Source organism: Staurois parvus, unplaced genomic scaffold, assembly GCF_062004578.1.
Source record: "Staurois parvus isolate SC_StPar_1 unplaced genomic scaffold, SC_StPar_1.0 ptg000470l, whole genome shotgun sequence".
Classification (NCBI taxonomy): Eukaryota; Metazoa; Chordata; class Amphibia; order Anura; family Ranidae; genus Staurois; species Staurois parvus.
In genome coordinates this window covers 5027011-5047805 of record NW_028318266.1, presented here as the reverse complement: position 1 = coordinate 5047805, position 20795 = coordinate 5027011, and the positions used below count along the sequence as shown (strand labels likewise).

Genomic DNA, 20795 nt, shown 5'->3' with positions numbered 1-20795 from the left:
TGCATTTTTACTGTTCTTTATGCCTAGGAAACTGAGAAACGTCCATGGCGGCCAAAAAGCGTCCCTTTAGGTCAAAATCGGTTTTAGACCGGCTAGAGAACAGCGATAGTAAATCAGAACCACTTGCAGAATTGAGTGATAATGATTCGTGGGGGAAATTCCTCATCAGACACTGAAAACGATTCTGCGACTTTGCTCAGTGATGTGCGAACTTGGCGCTATATTTCACATTTCAGTGTTTTTGGTTTGATTATATTATTGAATTAAATTTATTATTATTATATTATTATTTTTTATAATTATTTATTAAATTATAGTTTATGATTTCGTGTTTCAAATTTTATCATACCCGGGATGTTTACTAGACTCTTGTTCGGACAGATTTCAGTGAGTTATTCCTACAAATTACAGGCCTACAATAAAAAAAATATTTCCATGCAAAAAAATGTACCGCTTTGAGCACAGAAATATGGACATAATCAGACCGCCAGGGAGGTTAAAGGATAATTTCACCTTTAGGAACATGTTACACGTTCCACCTGTTTTTAGGGTGGAACATGTAACATGTTCTCAGTGCTGCAGCTGCTGCCCACTACCCCTTCCCCTTCTCTGACAGAAGTATGGGAAGAAGTTCCCCATACTAGCTGTCAGATTTGAAAAAAGCATGACCATGCAGGGCTCCGTCCACATGGCCGCACCTTTCATTTACAGAGTTCTGTGAACGAATGAACCTTAGTGGCTGTGGGCTTGTAGTTTTCAGTGAACTACTATGGCACTGTGGAGCACCGTGGTAATTCATTGAATCTTCCTGTTACTAAATCTGCTTCACCGTACATCCCGCATTGGCAAGCAGATATACAGACACATCTGCAGGAGACCTGCATGGCACCAGTGATCTGCTGAGCGCTGGTGTAATGCTTTACAGGCTCTTTCAGTCAAAAATAATAAGCGCCCAATTTATTACCTTCAAAAAAATGTTCATTTGTTATTTTTGTGCAAAATGGTGAACTTACCCTTTAATTTTCTTTCTAGGTGCTAGTAAGGGGCTGAGTTATGCTAAATACAGGGGATGTGTAAATCTAATGTCTAATCCTGGATGAAATGTACCAGATTTGAGCAGATGGAATAGATAGTTCCATCAATAGGGATGGTCCCATGCAAGTCTATGAGAGATAGGTCTATATCAGGTTAGGTCTTGGGGAGAAGACAAGAGAGAGAAGATCCAAAGATCATCATAGGGGCCCCCATGCTACACATCTGGTAAATATCAGACATTTCTTTGGAACTTACATGTATACATGCTTTTTCTATGTGTTGTCTGTCTTGCTGTTTGTGTACCAATGGTATGAGTATTATATTCTATCATTCCTTTGTTTAATTTTTATTTTTTCCCTTTTTCTGTAAATAGATAGATTGCTGTGTGTTAGTTCAGACCTTCATACTATTTACAAATACATTTCTGTTGTTTTGTTAAATCTTTCACTCAATGTCAAAGAACTCTCTTTAGTCAAATCATAGCTAAAATATAGCTAAAATATCAATAGCGGGTAACAGTAGATCAGATATTTTATTTAACATATGATTTTATTTTCTCAGTAGCATTTTTAAAATCTTTGTTCCGAAATGTGTATGTGATTGGATTTATCAATGGAATTATTACAGTGTAAAACAAAGAAAGGACCTTGCTGAGAATATCTAGTTGTCCTTTGGTTGGAAACAAATACACAGCAGTTAGAGTCCCATAAAATATGCACACTGTGGTCAAGTGAGAGCTGCAGGTGGAGAAGGCCTTTTGTCTTCCCGTAATTGTTTTAATTTTGAGTATGGTTAAAACAATATAGATATACGATATCACAATTAATATAAAAGGTGCTACGACACAGAAGAAACCTATTACATAGGTCTGAACATGGAGCCATGAAGTATCGGAGCAGGAAAGCTCTAGTATGGGTTCAAAGTCACAGAAGAAGTGATTGATGATGTTTGGTCCACAGTAGTAAAGACTGCACAAAGATATGGAATCAACCAATGCCATTTTGAATCCTAGTAACCAAATGGTAATCACTGATTTAATGCAACTTGAATGGTTTACTATAGAGTTATAATGCAGGGGCTTAGAGATGGCCAAATACCGATCGTAGGACATCACAGTGAGCAGAAAACATTCTGAGACCTCAGCATGTGCAAAGAATGAGAACTGGATTATACATCTGTCAAGAGACATGATACATCCATCATGTAAGATGATATAAAGAAGGTTGGGAAGAATATCTGTGGTCAGAATGATATCCAGCAATGATAGTTGGGTGATAAAGAAGTACATGGGAGACTGAAGTGTTTTGCTCAGAAGAAATAAAAATACAATAAAAATATTTCTGAAGATAGTACCACAATATATCAAAAGAAGGACTGAGAAAAACAGCATTTTGATGCAGTTAAGATTTGAAAACCCCATTATTACAACATAGGTTATATTGTTTTGATAGATCATCTAGTAAAAGAACATAAAAATAGACAATTTTTTCAATAAACAAGACATACATGTATAATGGGAAACCTCCCACAGCTTAAACCATTTTTGATCTGGCAAAAGTTAAAAATATATAATACAAAAAAACTCACCATTTGCTCTACATTCATTTAAGATTCCATATGTCAGCATTCTTTTACAATATGTTACTATTCAGTTATGTTTGAAAAAATCTACAAAATTCTGTGTTATAAGTAAACATTTTCTAGAACCACATACTGTAAATGGGTCCTGCTTTCCTGCTGGCGCTGTGGTGGAGACCTGGGTTCTCTCTACCATATCTTTTGGACATGCAGCTCCATTACTCCTTTTTGGGAAGATGTTCCCTCCTTGTTACAATCACTAATGCGTACCTCTCTCCTGCTTGATCCATTACATTTTTTGCTAGGTCTACCATTTCCGGGTCTACCTAAACCATCCGGAAAACTTGCTGTACATGTTCTGACCGCGGCTAGGAGAAGCATTCCTATGTGTTGGTTATCTTCTACTCCTCCTTCAATGTCGATTTTGTACAAACTTATTGCTGATGTAAGACAGATGGAATACTTGACTGCACTACACGATTGTTCGTTTGCTGTGTTTGAGATGATTTGGCTCCCATGGGATACCTTCATTTCCTCTATGCCGGCCCAAAATGTAAGGTCCTGATAACCTTCACACTGTTATTTTATGATCTTGCTGGTCCTGTCCCTACGCAGTTTTGCCATCGATGTACCTTTCTGTTATGCTTGTTCTCTTTTCTTATCCTTTTTTAAACATACTGTTTGTATATTCATGAAAATCAATAAAAATTGTTAATATAAAAAAAAAAATATATGGGTCCTGCTTTAAGCCGGCCATATATGGATCAAAATTCACCCAGTTCAGCAGGGAATGGCCAAATTTTGATCAACGTGTAGTCGTTCCAGTTCAACAGTCAACTATTAAATACGTGAGGAGGCCCTAAAACAGAGATTCAAAAGAACTTGGACAAAATGTATCGTTGTGGTACCCTCTTTTACCATTTTGCTTTACATCTATGAGCATTTAACTTTTGCTTTGCCTTCTACTTTACTCTACTCTTTTATTTCCTCATTTATCCTGATTGCCTACATTTTTAAATTTATACTTACTTATAGGAAGGAAGAAAATGTGAAAGAAAAGCAGCTGATAAACAGAAAAATTACACAGATGTGCTTTTGCAAGTAATCATATTACAGGTACTTAATGTGAAGAATAATATTATAAAATGGCAAATTTTTAAATTAATGGATGAGTTGAGGTGAGAATTGCAGTATAATGATGAGGAATGACTTGGGAGATTGGACGGTGAGAGAGAGTTTGTTAAGTATACATTACGCATTTATGCATTTATAGTTCTTTATCTACATATAACACAAATGAGTGTCTATACTGTCTATGCCAATAGCTCTAGTTTTCTCTTATCTCCATACTTGTTACATACCTCAATTCCATATGTCTGTTTAGATCTGATTTCTGGATACAAAAGCTTACTTTGATTATCCCATACAAGCATTGTTAGATCAGTCAACATGTAAAAAAATATATATACCATAACATTATTAGGTTCAGTTATTTAATACAATGATTTGAAGCCTTTTATACAATTTCTGCTCTGGTGAGCTGTTTTTTTCATTGCTAATTAGAGTGCATAGAACTCTTTCAGGAATTGGTTTTTTTTTTTATACACTGCATTTCTCTAGGCACACATCATTTAATAAACTTAGGTTTAAGCACTCCCATAGCAGAGGTCCTCTAGTGTAATGGTTCATCATTGAGACCAGGGCCTCGTATATTCTTTCAAATCCTCATATGCCCCAATAGTTAGAAAAAAAGTTTATACTCACACAATAAAAGTATGGGAATATAAAATATGTATTGAAATGCTGGAAGGCTCTGGATGGGCTGGGTGTCACTGTTGGGGGATGGGGGTTCTGTGGGGATTTAAGTGACTCTGCAGAAAACCTAGTGGCCCTTTAGAGAATGGGGATTTTTGAGGGAGCTTTGGGAAACTGTGGGGGATGAGGTCTCTTCAGGGCCAAAGGGGATTTTCAGAGGCACTGTGGGTGACTGTAGGGCTCTGTGGGTCTGGAGGTTGGGAGCACCATGGGGAGACTGAAGACTCTCCAGAAAACTACTGTATTAACTACTGTACTGAAGTATGTCCTTATGCAGGTCAATGGACTTTTAAAAACTGTATTTCTCTGCAGAATACCTAGTGGCCCTTTAGAGAATGGGGATTTTGGACAGAGCTTGGGGAAACTGTGGGGGATGAGGTCTCTTCAGGGCCGAAGGGGATTTTCAGAGGCACTGTGGAAGACTGTAGGGCCCTGTGGGTCTGGAGGTTGGGAGCACCATGGGGAGACTGAAGCCAGATAATGTATCAAACTTTTATTCCGTACATTGTTTTATTAACTACTGTACTGAAGTACATCCTTATGCAGGTCAATGGACTTTTAAAAACTGTATTTCTCTGCAGAAAACCTAGTGACCCTTTAGAGAATGGGGATTTTGGAGGGAGCTTTGGGAAACTGTGGGGGATGAGGTCTCTTCAGGGCCAAAGGGGATTTTCAGAGGCACTGTGGGAGACTGTAGGGCCCTGTGGGTCTGGAGGTTGGAGCACCATGGGGAGACTGAAGCCAGATAATGTATCAAACTTTTATTCCGTACATTGTTTTATTAACTACTGTACTGAAGTACATCCTTATGCAGGTCAATGGACTTTTAAAAACTGTATTTCTCTGCAGAAAACCTAGTGACCCTTTAGAGAATGGGGATTTTGGAGGGAGCTTTGGGAAACTGTGGGGGATGAGGTCTCTTCAGGGCCAAAGGGGATTTTCAGAGGCACTGTGGGAGACTGTAGGGCCCTGTGGGTCTGGAGGTTGGAGCACCATGGGGAGACTGAAGCCAGATAATGTATCAAACGTTTACTCCGTACATTGTTTTATTAACTACTGTACTGAAGTAATTCCGTATATGCAGGTCAATAGACTTTTAAAAACTGTATTTCATGGGGAAACTGTGGGGAATGAGGTCTCTTCAGGGCCGAAGGGGATTTTCAGAGGCACTGTGAGAGACTGTAGGGCCCTGTGGGTCTGGAGGTTGGGAGCACCATGGGAAGACTGAAGACTCTCCAGCAAGCTACGGGGTGCAGCATGGTGCCGGCTGGCACCGTGGTTTGTTGGGGAGCACTGAGGGTAGCGAGGGATCTTAGAGGGTCTTGGGCACTGTAGACCACTATGAGAGTTTAGGGGGGGCATGGGAGCTGAGAAGCACTGTGGAAGGTTAGGGGATTGTCAACTGGCAAAAAATGTCTTTGTATGCTATAGATTTAGCAGGGCCCTTCTCCGGAAGCACCTGAACTCAATCATTTGTAGAAGTGTCAAAATGCTTTTGGTCATATAGGTAGATGTGAGGGTCAGGGGTCAACAACCTTTATGCCAGATAATATATCAAATTTTTATTCCGTACATTGTTTTATTAACTACTCTACTGAAGTACTTCCTTATAGGCATGCCAATGGACTTTTAAAAACTGTATTTCTTGGGGAAACTGTAGGGGATGAGGTCTCTTCAGGGCCGAAGGGGATTTTCAGAGGCACTGTGGGAGACTGTAGGGCCCTGTGGGTCTGGAGGTTGGGAGCACCATGGGGAGACTGAAGCCACGTAATGTATCAAACATTTATTCCGTACATTGTTTTATTAATTACTGTACTGAAGTACTTCCTTATAAGCAGGCCAATGGACTTTAAAAAATGTATTTCTTGGGGAAACTGTGGGGAATGAGGTCTCTTCAGGGCCGAAGGGGATTTTCAGAGGCACTATGAGAGACTGTAGGACCCTGTGGGTCTGGAGGTTGGGAGCACCATGGGGAGACTAAAGACTCTCCAGCAAGCTACGGGGTGCAGTATGGTGATGGCTGGCACTGTGGTTTGTTGGGGAGAACTGAGGGTAGCGAGGAATCTTAGGGGGTCTTGGGCACTGTAGACCACTATGAGAGTTTGGGGGGGGGGTGGGCAAGGGAGCTGGAAAGCACTGTGGATGGTTAGGGGATCTTCAACTGGCACAAAATGTCCTTGTATGCTATAGATTTAGCAGTGCCCTTCTCTGGAAGCACCTGAACTCAATCATTTGTAGAAGTGTCATAATGCTTTTGGTCATATAGGTAGATGTGAGGGTCAGGGGTCAACAACCTTTATGCCAGACAATGTATCAAACTTTTATTCCATACATTGTTTTATTAACGACTGTACTGAAGTACATCCTTATAGGCATGCCAATGGACTTTTAAAAACTCTATTTCTTGGGGAAACTGTGGGGGATGAGGTCTCTTCAGGGCCAAAAGGGATTTTCAGAGGCACTGTGGGAGACTGTAGGGCCCTGTGAGTCTGGAGGTTGGGAGCACCATGGGGAGACTGAAGCCACGTAATGTATCAAACATTTATTCCGTACATTGTTTTATTAATTACTGTACTGAAGTACTTCCTTATAGGCATGCCAATGGACTTTTAAAAACTGTATTTCTTGGGGAAACTGTAGGGGATGAGGTCTCTTCAGGGCCGAAGGGGATTTTCAGAGGCACTGTGGGAGACTGTAGGGCCCTGTGGGTCTGGAGGTTGGGAGCACCATGGGGAGACTGAAGCCACGTAATGTATCAAACATTTATTCCGTACATTGTTTTATTAATTACTGTACTGAAGTACTTCCTTATAAGCAGGCCAATGGACTTTAAAAAATGTATTTCTTGGGGAAACTGTGGGGAATGAGGTCTCTTCAGGGCCGAAGGGGATTTTCAGAGGCACTATGAGAGACTGTAGGACCCTGTGGGTCTGGAGGTTGGGAGCACCATGGGGAGACTAAAGACTCTCCAGCAAGCTACGGGGTGCAGTATGGTGATGGCTGGCACTGTGGTTTGTTGGGGAGAACTGAGGGTAGCGAGGAATCTTAGGGGGTCTTGGGCACTGTAGACCACTATGAGAGTTTGGGGGGGGGGGGTGGGCATGGGAGCTGGGAAGCACTGTGGATGGTTAGGGGATCTTCAACTGGCACAAAATGTCCTTGTATGCTATAGATTTAGCAGTGCCCTTCTCTGGAAGCACCTGAACTCAATCATTTGTAGAAGTGTCATAATGCTTTTGGTCATATAGGTAGATGTGAGGGTCAGGGGTCAACAACCTTTATGCCAGACAATGTATCAAACTTTTATTCCATACATTGTTTTATTAACGACTGTACTGAAGTACATCCTTATAGGCATGCCAATGGACTTTTAAAAACTCTATTTCTTGGGGAAACTGTGGGGGATGAGGTCTCTTCAGGGCCAAAAGGGATTTTCAGAGGCACTGTGGGAGACTGTAGGGCCCTGTGAGTCTGGAGGTTGGGAGCACCATGGGGAGACTGAAGCCAGATAATGTATCAAACTTTTATTCCGTACATTGTTTTATTAACTACTGTACTGAAGTACTTCATTAAAGGCAGGCCAATGGACTTTAAAAAATATATTTCTTGGGAAAACTGTAGGGGATGAGGTCTCTTCAGGGCCGAAGGGGATTTTCAGAGGCACTGTGGGAGACTGTAGGGCCCTGTGGATCTGGAGGTTGGGAGCACCATGAGGAGACTGAAGACTCTCCAGCAAGCTATGGGGTGCAGCATGGTGCCGGCTGGCACCGTGGTTTGTTGGGGAGCACTGAGGTTAGCGAGGGATCTTAGGGGGTCTTGGGCACTGTAGACCACTATGAGAGTTTGGGGGACGCATGGGAGCTGGGAAGAACTGTGGAAGGTTAGGGGATCTTCAGCTGGCTTGATGCCGGGAAGGAGGGGGGCCTTAGCCCAGCAGTGGACAACAGCCTGGTAGTTAGAAGCTACTGGCCTAGTTTATTATTGTCCAGTTTGCCCATGTGGACTATAATCTTTTGTGTAATGCAGCCTTGGCACTCATACAGGGAGCTTACTTCATGTAGAGGAGACCAGTCTCCCCAGCCAGCTCTCTGTGTGCCCAGTCACTTCAATACCCCTCTGTAGTTCAAGCAGTGGTGACATCACAATAACTTCACTGCTTGAGCTAGGGAGAGCTTTATTCAGAAAAACAAACATAGTTAATCTCTTCACTGAAAATTTTTAAAGGAAATACATGAAATGGCATACACTTTTTGACACCTAACCATCACATCTACTGAATACGAGTTTGTTGGACATCATTAGCACTAATATGGATTTGTTCTACTTTGCAGCTATTACAGCCTCTACTCTTCCGTGATGACTTCCCACAAGATTTTATAGTGTGGCTGTAGGCTGCTCATTCAGCCCCAAAAATGTTGGATAAGAAAATCCAGCTCATGATTGGCATTCCTATTCACCCTTAAAGTGTTCACTAAGGTTGAGGCCAGGATATTGTGCAGGCCACCTGAGTTATTCCATACCAACAAGTCAAACCCTGTCTGGATCTGGCTTTGTGTGCAAGGGAAAAGTCATACTGGAAAAGAAAAGGATCCCAAATTATTCCCACAAGGATAGAAGTGACAAGTTGTCAAAAAATGTCCTTGTATGCTATAGATTTAGCAGTGCCCTTCTCCGGAAACACCTGAACTCAGTCATTTGTAGAAGTGTCATAATGCTTTTGGTCATATAGGTAGATGTGAGGATCAGGGGTCCACAACCTTTATGCTAGATAATGTATCACACTTTTATTCCATACCTTGCTTTATTAAATACTCTACTGAAGTACCTCATTATAGGCAGTCCAATGGACTTTCAAAAACTGTATTTCTTCCCGTGTGCACAGCAAGTGAAAGAAATAGTTTGAAAAACCAACCTAACAAATCTCATCACCATGTCGTAGCTGTAATAGTGAACACAGCTAGATGAGCCGGGGATCACTTGAATTACTGGTTGTTAGGATATCGGCTGGTGCTGGCTTGCTGATTATCAGTTGCCCTGAGCTGGAGCAGTCACATTTAACATGGATTACAACACTATTGCAAAATGTTTCAATTCTAATTTTGTATATTTGTTCCTAGATTGTAAGCTCGTAAGAGTAGGGCCCTCTTACCCCTCGTACGCTGTCTGTCTTTGTTGTACTGTGCCATGTATTGTCCCCCCCTATTGTACAGCGCTGAGCAAACCCTTTGGCGCTATATAAACTCGTAGTAATAATAATAATAATAATAAATACATTCCAATGGATAAACCATAAGATATTAAAAAAACAAAAAATTGTATGAATTGACTTTAGGCTCAGGTTCACACTGTAGCGGGTCCAGGAAGTTCCCTGCATTCAATGACCAGCAGGCAAAATGCTCCGGTTTTTTTTTTCTAATTCCTAATGGCGCCCTCATGTACCTTAAAAAGCAGCACTTGTTGATGTCTATGAAACCATATGCTGCCGCAGCACCATTTAGTTCCATGGACTGCATGTTTAACAACTTCAATACTGGATACTTTCACCCCCTTTCTGCCCAGGCCAATTTTCAGCTTTCAGTGCCGTCACACTTTGAATGTCAATTACTCAGGCATGCAATACTGTACCCAAATGAAATTTTTATAAACTGAGATAGATAAAGCCTTTTTTGGTGTCATTTATTAACCATTGTATTTGTTTTTTTGCTACATTAACATAAAATACAATACATTTTGAAAAAAACATTTTTTTTCTACATTTCTGTTATAACATTTTGCAAATAAATAATCTTTCTTCATAAATTTACGCCAAAATGTATTTTGCTACATTTCTGTGGTAAAAATAACTCAAGTCAGTGTATATTATTTAGTCTGTGTGAAAGTTATAGACTACAAACTACTGTTTATATATGAAAATTGACCAATCCCAATGTACTGACTGCCTTTCTCATTTCTTAAGGCCCTAAAATACCAGGACAGTACAAATACCCCCCAAATGACCCCTTTTTGGGAAATAGATAGGCTGTGGTATTTAATAAGAGGCATGGTGAGTTTTTTGAAGTTGTAATTTTTTTTTGTCACAATTTTTTGGAAAATGAAGAAATTATTATTTATTTTTACATACTGTCACCAGTGCAGTACAGCATCACCATATGACTGGTGTGGTGGTGATTGGGGATACTGACTGGTGACAGTATGTGAAAACGTGGAGAAGCTCACTGCCAGGAGGCAGAGTGACATCAGAATGTGGGCAGGCAGTAACGCATTTCAGGGGCACCACCCCCTTTGTCAAGCTAGCCTGAAGGAGGAGAAAGTCCAGCTTCTAATCACGGCTGGCCAGGGCAGAAAGTAGGAGAACCACACACAGATTACCAGTCTTCATACCACTACTATATGATGAAAAGTACCAGCATGTGTGTAGTTCCACATGCTGGTAGTTGTAGTTCCTCTGGTCCAATACACAGTAGCAGCATGCAGATTGATATTCAGTCTCTGGTGCTTCCCCCAGGGGCGGACTGACAACTCATGGGGCCCCTGGGCAATAGGGGATCATGGGGCCCCTGTGTTCTTGCCCAAACTCAAAAAAGCCTATGAAAAAGGTACCAGGGGCATCTCATGGAGCCCCCTACTGACCCCGGGCCCTCGGGCAGTGCCCGAGTTTCCAAATGGTCAGTCCACCCCTGGCTTCCCCACATTCTGACTCATACAGGGAGCTTACTTCATGTAGAGGAGACCAGTTTCCCCAGCCAGCTCTCTGTGTGCCCAGTCACTTCAATACCCCTCTGTAGTTCAAGCAGTGTTGACATCACAACAACTTCACTGCTTGAGCTAGGGAGAGCTTTATTCAGAAAAACAAACATAGTTAATCTCTTCACTGAAAATTTTTAAAGGAAATACATGAAATGGCATACACTTTTTGGCACCTAACCATCATATCTACTGTATACGAGCTTGTTGGACATCATTAGCACTAATATGGATTTGTTCTACTTTGCAGCTATTACAGCCTCTACTCTTCCGTGATGACTTCCCACAAGATTTTATAGTGTGTCTTTAGGCTGCTCATTCAGCCCCAAAAATGTTGATAAGAAAATCTGGCTCATGATTGGCATTCCTATTCACCCCTAAAGTGTTCATTAAGGTTGAGGCCAGGATATTGTGCAGGCCACCTGAGATATTCCATACCAACATGTCAAACCCTGTCTTTATGGATCTGGCTTTGTGTGCAGGTGAAAAGTCATACTGGAAAAGAAAAGGATCCCAAATTATTCCCACAAGGATAGAAGTGACAAGTTGTCAAAAACTCTGCCTCTGGTCAATGCGCTGCTCCACTTCCTGCTGGTGAGTCCTCTCTTGGCAGTTCTGGCACCGTCCAAGTGCAACTGTGATTGGTTTGTCAGATACAATTTTTAACATGATGTTCCATCTCTTGCTGCCACTGATGGACTAAGAGCTGAAAGTGTTCTATGTTCAGTAAAGTGTTTCCTAATTGATCCTACTAACTCCTGAGTTGTTGTTCTTCTTTACGTATACTACTGAGGAGTTCCATCTCAGATATTTTTGAAGGAGATACAGAGGACTTTTGGATCTTTACATCAGTCCACTTTCTTCCAATATGGAGTCAACATTTCATGGACTCATGTACTCTTAAACCACATTAGCAGCATTGAGTAAGCTGTTTGCATACAGTCTGCACCCAAGCAATTCTATTTATTTATTTATTTTTGGGATAATTAGACCCTCTGTCAGGTATTCATTTCTACCTATATACAGTGAACCGTCTGGCTCAAAACAAATTTTGTGCTATCGTACATACAGTATATAAAGTGTATGGAGATCAAGCATAAAGAAGTTTAACTGGTAAGAACGTTTTATTTTTATATTCCTCATCTTTTACATTTGCTAAAATAATGGGAAAATAAAACGAGCGCTAATGATAGCACAAAAATGAAATGTAAGCAGCTGAACACACTAACAGATAAACCACATGCCTTCAAATAGATCTATAAAATAAATGTTGGTGCAGCGCTAACAAAATATATGGGAATGACCAATCTCAATGTCATAAACGCATGTAGGTGATAAATGCGTTTTTCTTACAATATATAATAAAACGGTAATTAAAGTCTAAAAATAAATAAATAAATAAAGGTGCAGGTGTCTACAGAAAATGCATAATCATGACATGCGTGGTGATCATAAAATGTCCATAAATTCTTTAAATCTGGTGTGGTCTCCAAGTGATTTCAGTAAAATGCAAGTATACTTATTCTCCTTAGGTGGGTGTGCCAATCAACATACAAAATGCGCACTCAGCAGATGTGCTAATAAAAAGCGCATTGTATCATATACTCCTGGTCATTCACGGGTCCCTTAGGGGTAGTCCGGGATGTAGCCTGGGGGTAGATGGTCTCCCTTAGGTGCCAGGATATGATGGCCAATACAAATAGCTCAGCCTCTTCAGGACGCTGGGACATTCACTAGAGATGTTGCTAGGAGATTTAAGGTGCTCAATACAGAGCAAGAATTAGGAATAATCCCATAGAGTAATATTTGAATGTTACTTTATTGTTGGTAATGTTAAAATGGGTTAAAAGAACGTACAAAACTGCAGTAGTAAGTAGAAGTGTCACAATAATAATCGCATAAAGATAATCGCATAGATAACTGACCAGCTGGTAAAATGAAGTGGCCGCCGGATCTCCGTGATCCGACGGCTTGACGTCAACGGCTTACAAGGGCTCCTCCTTAACGCGTTTCAAACTCAGCGTTCATTCTCAAAAGGGGTATACCCCTTTATTTTATTTATTTATTTACACATCTTTTACATTTGCATTTTGTTTGGAGAATTTTTATTTTAAAAAAATGACTTAATTTTCTCGAAAGCTTTTTTAAAATCCTTGTTCCTGAACGTGTAAATGATTGGATTGAGTAACGGAGTGATTACAGTGTAAAAAAGAGAGAGGATCTTGCTCAGAATATCTAGTTGTCCTTTGTTTGGAAACAAATACACAGCATTCAGAGCCCCATAAAAAATACATACTGCCGTCAAGTGAGAGCTGCAGGTGTTGAAGGCCTTTTGTCTTCCTATAACTGATTTAATTTTGAGAATGGTTATACCAATATAGATGTACGATATCACAATTATTATAAACGGCACTATGGTGCTAAACAAACCTATTACATAGGTCTGAATATGAATCCATAACGTATCAGAGCAGGAAAGCTCTATTATAGGTTCAAAGTCACAGAAGAAGTGGTGAATGATGTTTGGTCCACAGTAGTATAGACTGCACAGAGATATAGAGTCAACCAACATCATTGTAAAGCCCAGTAACCAAATGAAAATAACTGTTTTAATACAAATTGATTGGTTTATTATAGAGTGGTAATGCAGGGGCTTACAGATGGCCAAATACCGATCGTAGGACATCACAGTCAGGAGAAAACACTCTGAGAACTCAGGTTGGGCAAAGAATGAGAACTGGATGATACATCCAGCAAAAGACATGGTACATCCATCATGGAGGATGATATAAAGAAGGTTGGGAAGAATATTGGTAGACAGAATGATATCAAACAATGATAGTTGGGTGATGAAGAGGTACATTGGGGACTGAAGTGTTTTACTCAGATGAAATAAAACCACAATAAAAAGATTTCCAAAGAGAGTAACACAATATATGAAAAAGAGCAACAAGAAGAGTAGAATTTTTATGCTTTTTAGATTTGGGAAGCCTGTTAGTACAATATAGGTTACGTTATTGTGATAGACCATCTGGAAAGAAAATACATAATTTAGGCTGAAATAAGAACAACATCTATCATTTTGTTAATCTCCTTTTATCATACAATTTAGTTTTAACCATGTTACATAATTATGTTTTATTGGTAAAAATGGTCACATTAAATTTTTCAGATAATTAACATAAAAATGAAAAAGCTCAATATTATTTGTTGATGTACACCTCTATACAGGGGCGGACTGAACATTTGGAAACTTGGGCACTGCCCGAGGGCCCAGGGTCAGTAGGAGGCCCCATGAGATGCCTCTGGTACCTTTTTCATAGGCTTTTTTGAGTTTGGGCAAGGACACAGGGGCCCCATGATCCCCTATTGCCCGGGGGCCCCATGAGTTGTCAGTCCACCCCTGCCTCTATACCATGGTGTCTAGCATTCTGATAAGCCCCCAAATTTATAATTTAGATTAAAACAAAACATTCATCTATGAAGGGGCAGCACAGTGTGCTTCAGAGTGCATGCACCAGTGACGTCACCAATTGCACCCAGTGTGAGTATCTCCTAAACACCCCAAGTTTAGATTTTCACAGTACTTACAGGTGAGTCTTCTTATAGACTTACCTGTAGGTACAAGTTAATACCACTATCACTTTAAGCGGTTTTGGTCTGGTGAAAAGAAAATAAAAAACATCAATTTCACCAGCAAGGAGATGTGGCTTGTTACGAGGCAATAATGGCTGCACACTAAAGGAGCTCCTAGGTTTTAGCAGCTCTTGGCCTTTCATCCCTGCATCCTGAATGCCACAATATGGGAAAGCTGATAAGATATTCTTCCTTCATCCATCAGCACTGCTCATCTTCCTTGTCTGCAACAACAACAAAGACATCTTCCAATCCCAGGCTTCTTCCTGGAGTGGAATGGCGGGGGGGGGCAAGATGGCTCCAGCTCAGAGAGAAGAAGAGGACGGTGAGATCTCACAACCTGCATTGGAGGACATAGTAAGAGAAGATTTGCATGCTGACCATCCGCTCACATATGCAGGTTTGAGAGCGATCACAGAGGATAGTAAAACCACATTATCAGGTGCCATTACTGATTTCAAGGCAGATCTACTTGTCCTCACTGAGCAGATATCTTCTGCTGAACATTCAGGTGAGCAGAGGGAGAAAGCGATCCAAATGGCTAGAACAAGTGACTGCTACACATCCCCAACATCTGATGGAAATGTATAGACACCTGGAGGACTTAGATAATAGAGGCACAAGGAACAATGTATGGGTTTGAGGATCCTGGAACCCATTACGACAGATCCGATTACACAGATTTCATCTGCTGCTTGCAGAGTCTCTCTTTGAAAGAGGAGATTTTGTCCAAAGTCCGAGAGAATGAGCTTATTACTTTCAATGGTGATACCATACTGTTGTTTCAGGATTTATTCCTAATTACACTAAAATCTGGAAGGTTTTACACCCTTTGCTGGACACTCTCTACGAGAAAGGTATGGGGGACAAATGGCAATTCCCCTTTGCCCTAAGTGTCACTCACAAAGCACCTGTTGTGCACTCCAGATGATCTTCTGGATTTATGTGAAGGCCTATAGATCCCTTTGGCGGAGTTACCAGAGTTGTATCAGGAGTTTAGGCTGCCACCTCCAACTTGGCCACCTCCAACATACACCACATGTTTCTACTGATAAATGTCCTAGCAAGAAAAGCAGGAACGCCTGACACACGAATGCTGGATTAAGCACACCTTCTGCTCGCTCTAAAGCACCTCAGGCAGAGGAGGACACATGAGTTTTGTCTCTTATTGTGCATTATGTTTTGTCAAGCTAGTTAAGAGACACTTTTGCTCCTGATAGCTGGGACAGATGTCCAGTCCATGCTGCTCTATGGTCAATTATTTGTTGATAACAGTGTTAATTTTGACATCAGATTTTGATTTAGTTTTAGTCATAGCCTTTTGAGTGAAATATCATTTTAGTTTTAGCCGTATTTTAGTCATCTTAATTGATTTAGTTTTAGTGGTATTTTAGTCACTCTCCAATACATTTTAGGCAACTAAAATCGAATGGGTTAAGATAACCCCCTGGCGGTATTCCCAAGTGTAGCTCGGGGTTAAGTTTCAGTGCAAGAAGAGGTAACTAGAGCTACACTCGGGATTACACTTCAGCGTTGCTCTGGGATCCCTTCTTCACTTACCTTGTCCTGCGCTCCCGCAATGTCCCCCATGCGTCCCCGGCCATGTCCTCCGGCCGATGCCGGCATCCATCTTCTGGGTTCCATTCCCTGCGAGCGTCGGGACGTACAGGGGATGGAATGGCGGGAGATTAAAAAATGTAAAAATTTTACATACACATAATACACTAAAATCACATAGTATAACATTCCTGTATCAAACCATTTCACATACATTTTGTCCCGAGTGCTTTGTCCGGCGCCCTGCCTGCATTTTTACTATTCTTTCTGCCTGGAAACTGAGAAACGTCCATGGCGTCCAAAAAGCGTCCCTTTAGGTCAAAAGTGGTTTTAGACCGGCTAGAGAACAGCGATAGTAAATCAGAACCACTTGCAGAATTGAGTGATAATGATTCGTGGGGGAAATTGATGATCAGTGCCCTGATGATCGATGCCCAGCAGTGCCACCCGCAAGTTCCGCCCAGCAGTGCGCCCACTAGCTCCGCCCACCCGTGCCCAGCAGTGCACCCACCTGTGCCACTCTGCAGTGCCACCTACCTGTGCCCAGAAGTGCCACCTACATGTGCCCAGCAGTGCCACCCACCTGTGCCCACCCACCTGTGCCCACCAGTGCCACCCACCTGTGCCCACCCACCAGTGCTGCCCACCAGTGCCACCCACCAGTGCAGCCCAGCAGTGCTGCCAGTCAGTGCCACCAGTCAGTGCCCAGGGGTTGTGCCAGTCAGTGCCGCCAGTCAGTGCCCAGCAGTGATGCCAGTCAGTGCCGTCTATCAGTACCCATCATCAGTGTCACCTATCAGTGCCGTCTATCAGTGCTGCATATTAGTGCCGCCTATCCGTGACACCTCATTAGTGCTGTCTATCAGTGCCCTTTAGTGCTGCCTATCAGTGCCCATCAGTGCCGCCTATCAGTGCCCATCAGTGCTGCCTCATCGACGCACATCAGTGAAGGAGAAAAAATGCCTGTTTGAAAAATTTTATAATAGAAACAAAGAAACTTTTTTTTTTTTTCAAATTTTTTGCACTTTTTTATGTATAGCGCAAAAAGTAAAGCGCCCAGCGGGGAGTAAATACCACCAAAAGAAAGCTCTATTTGTGAGGAAAAAATGATCAAAATTTCATATGGGTACAATGTTGCATGACTGCACAATTGTCAATTAAAGTGCGGCAGTGCTGAAAGCTGAAAATTGGCCTGGTAAGGAAGGGGGTATAAGTGCCCGGTAGGCAAGGGGTTAAACGTACACACTGTTTATTCTGAACTGTTCTGATCTACTCTTAATATAAAGATTTGATTTCAGTGCCTTGCTTTTCTGCAGCATGCTCAGAGGTACTTTATCTTTCACAATTTAGATATATTGGGGTGCAGTCACCTTCATAGCAACTATTCAGGTCAGCAATATGGTTACTGCTGTGGTTCCCTAATAATTATATTTAGTACATACCGAGGGTGGACTGACCATTCGAGCACTCGGGCACTGCATGATCAGCATGATCCATGATAAGTCATCCACCACCACCAAACACAGCCTCTTACCAGAGAAATAGATCCCAGGTTATAGAAGGTCTATACAGGCATATATCTGTGTGGGATCCAGGGGTGGACTGACCATTCAAACACTCGGGCACTGCCCGAGGGCCCGGGGTCAGTAGGGGGCCCCATAAAATGCCCCTGGTACCTTACCTGGTTATAGGTTTTTGGGTGTGTTTTGAGTGTAGACAAGGACACGGGGGCCCCATGATCCCCAATTGCCCGGGGGCCCCATGAGTTGTCAGTCCGCCCCTGGTACATACTTTATCCTGTATCAGTGTGCCTCAAAACTTGCAGCAGGTATTTTTTTCTGCTTAAATATTTGCTTCAGGATTTTTCCTTTATTTAGGTTCCCATAATAACTAGTGCAGGGTCAGCATTTTGCAGTTAGAAATATTTTACTTGTTTATGGAGTTATTTTACTTATTTCCACACTAGCGAGCCTTTCAAGATTTAGTTATCTGAAGGTAATATATTTTGGGACTTACACTGTACACTGCAGCTGATAAACTCACGTTCAGGAGATGTTCAGCATTTTTTTCAGCAGCCCCTGAACTCCCCCTAATGTTTTCCTATGTGTCCGTGTACACATCTTCGTTTACAGTCATTTAAGTTTACAGTCGTTTTTTTGAACGCACCAAACTTGTGTTCAGCAGTCGATTTTATCAGTGTTTCAAACGCAAATTGCTTGTAAACGCGGCTAAATGCTGCTAAACGCAGAAAATCGTGTTTATAAGCGTTTGCGTTTGAATTTTTTTTGTAACTCTTCCAGTTCCCGATGCTGTCCAGAGCATTTTTTCATCATGAAAAATGCATGCAAAGCATTTTCAAGGTACTCAGATGGACAAAACACTGAACACAGGATGTTCCTACTAAGCTTGCCACACGTTGGAATGACCAATTCACACCTCAGACCTCTCCCACCCTTGGAAACAAAAGATATGTTAATGACCATTCACACCTCAAATTCCTCAGGAAGACCTCCTGCCAGGTGGCCTTAATGACTCCATCCACCAGACACCTTTCCCACCCTTGGAAACAAAAGAAATGTTAATGAGCAACTCACACCTAAGCTAATCTCAACACATCCTGCTGTCTCTGCTTCTACTCTCTGTATTTCTCTGAAACAGTCTGAAATAGTTAATAATTTACCACTTTTGAGTGCATTCTGGGAATTTGGGAATGTTCTCTTGTGCTTATCTTTAAAAAACACTTCTAAACGCAAATGCGCATAAACGCAGTATGCAAACGCGGCTAAACAGACTTTTTTTTACTTACGTTTTCCAGCAGTCAGTTTACATCTTTCAGACGTGTCCCGTGTACATGGGGTCTTAAGTGATTCCCCACCTAGATGGTATCTTGTTCCATATATTTCTTCAGTGTGACTTCTCATCAAAGAGACAAGTTATGCACAAGAAAAAGCAAAACCATGGCTTACTCAGCTCTGGGGAAACAGCCAACAGTAATCTCCCATGAGAAGGGGCTGAACATTCCCTAAAAACAAACAGCTAATTTAAGGGAAAAGGATAAGTGCAGCTTTGGGAAAATGTTACATTCTACCCATTTTTGGGTTGGAACATGTACATGTACAATCTTTCCAAAACTGAGCTCTTGGTATTCCCTCCAGCCCGTGCCCCCTCCCCTGACTTCTCCATCAAGGTCAATAATACAATCATCATTCCCTCCCCCCCATGCCAGGGTACTAGGTGTAATCCTAGACTCCCATCTGTCCTTTCAGCCCCAAATCCAATCGCTGTCCAAATCTTGTAGACTTCACCTCCGCAACATCTCCAAGATACGCCCGTTCCTAACCTTGGAAACCACTAAGCAACTTATTCACTCCCTTGTTATCTCTCTCCTTGACTATTGTAACTCCCTCCTCATTGGCTGACCTCATCGCAGGCTATTCCCTCTTCAGTCTATCATGAATGCTGCTGCCAGACTCATCCACCTCACTAACCATTCTGTATCTGCCACCCCTCTCTGCCAATCCCTCCACTGGCCTCCACTCAGTGTCCTCCACCCCGCTCCGCCAATCCCTCCACTGGCCTCCACTCAGTGTCCTCCACCCCTCTCTGCCAATCCCTCCACTGGCTTCCCATTGCTCAATGGATAAAATTCAAAATATTAACAATAACATATAAACCCATTTATAACTCTGCCCTAAATTACATCAACAATCTTGTCTCTAAATATCACCCAAACTGTACTCTCCGCTCCTCGCAAGACCTCCTACTCTCTAGCTCCCTTGTCTCCTCCTCCCATTCTCATCTCCAGGACTTTTCCAGAGCTTCCCCCATCCTCTGGAACTCTCTACCCCAATTTATCAGACTATCGCCTACTCTGCTCACTTTTAGTCAATCTCTGAAAACCTCTCTCTTCAGGGAAGCATATCCTGCTCTCAGCTAATAATGAAATCTTCTACTCTTCCAACCAGTCCATCCCCCACAGTTACTAACTTTTATACCACTAGCCCCTCCCTCCAAGTAAGCTCCCAGGATCAGGCCCTCCTATCCCTCTTGTATTGAACTGTATTGTTGCTGTATTGTCTCCCGTTATATTGTAAAGTGCTGAGCAAACTGTTGGCGCTATATAAATCCTGTATAATAATAATAATAGTGAAAACGTACTCAAGTGAACAGTTTTATAACTTTTACTCTAAACTTTATGATTTACCCCTTGAAGTTTTCAGGGCCACAGAGCTTTCATAACTGATTCATATCGAACTCAAAGCTGACTACCTAGCCTGAAACACAAATATATCCTTTTATTGGAAGAACCCATTCAGGAGGAATGGATTTAAAATTGGGTAGGAGTCCAGGTCCGAACAGATTCTCTTCACAATATAACAAAGTATACACCTTAAGATACCTCTATTAAAAACAATAAATTCCCTGCCAGT

General features: G+C 41.8%; 2 protein-coding genes across 2 annotated transcripts; both read right to left on the bottom strand.

Moving 5' to 3' along the window:
* Positions 1 to 1567: 1567 nt before the first annotated feature.
* Positions 1568 to 2323, bottom strand: LOC149452623 (olfactory receptor 5G25-like). The gene has a single exon (XM_089689300.1). It carries the CDS (start codon positions 2321 to 2323, stop codon positions 1568 to 1570), a length of 756 nt encoding a protein of 251 aa, XP_089545426.1.
* Positions 2324 to 13282: 10959 nt separating this feature from the next.
* LOC149452622 (olfactory receptor 5G25-like) lies at positions 13283 to 14035 on the bottom strand. The gene has a single exon (XM_089689299.1). It carries the CDS (start codon positions 14033 to 14035, stop codon positions 13283 to 13285), a length of 753 nt encoding a protein of 250 aa, XP_089545425.1.
* Positions 14036 to 20795: the final 6760 nt, after the last annotated feature.

Coding starts and splice junctions, on each gene's coding strand:
- LOC149452623 (XM_089689300.1), bottom strand. CDS start 2,323: ATGTACTTCTTTATCACCCAACTATCATTGCTGGATATCATTCTGACC.
- LOC149452622 (XM_089689299.1), bottom strand. CDS start 14,035: ATGTACCTCTTCATCACCCAACTATCATTGTTTGATATCATTCTGTCT.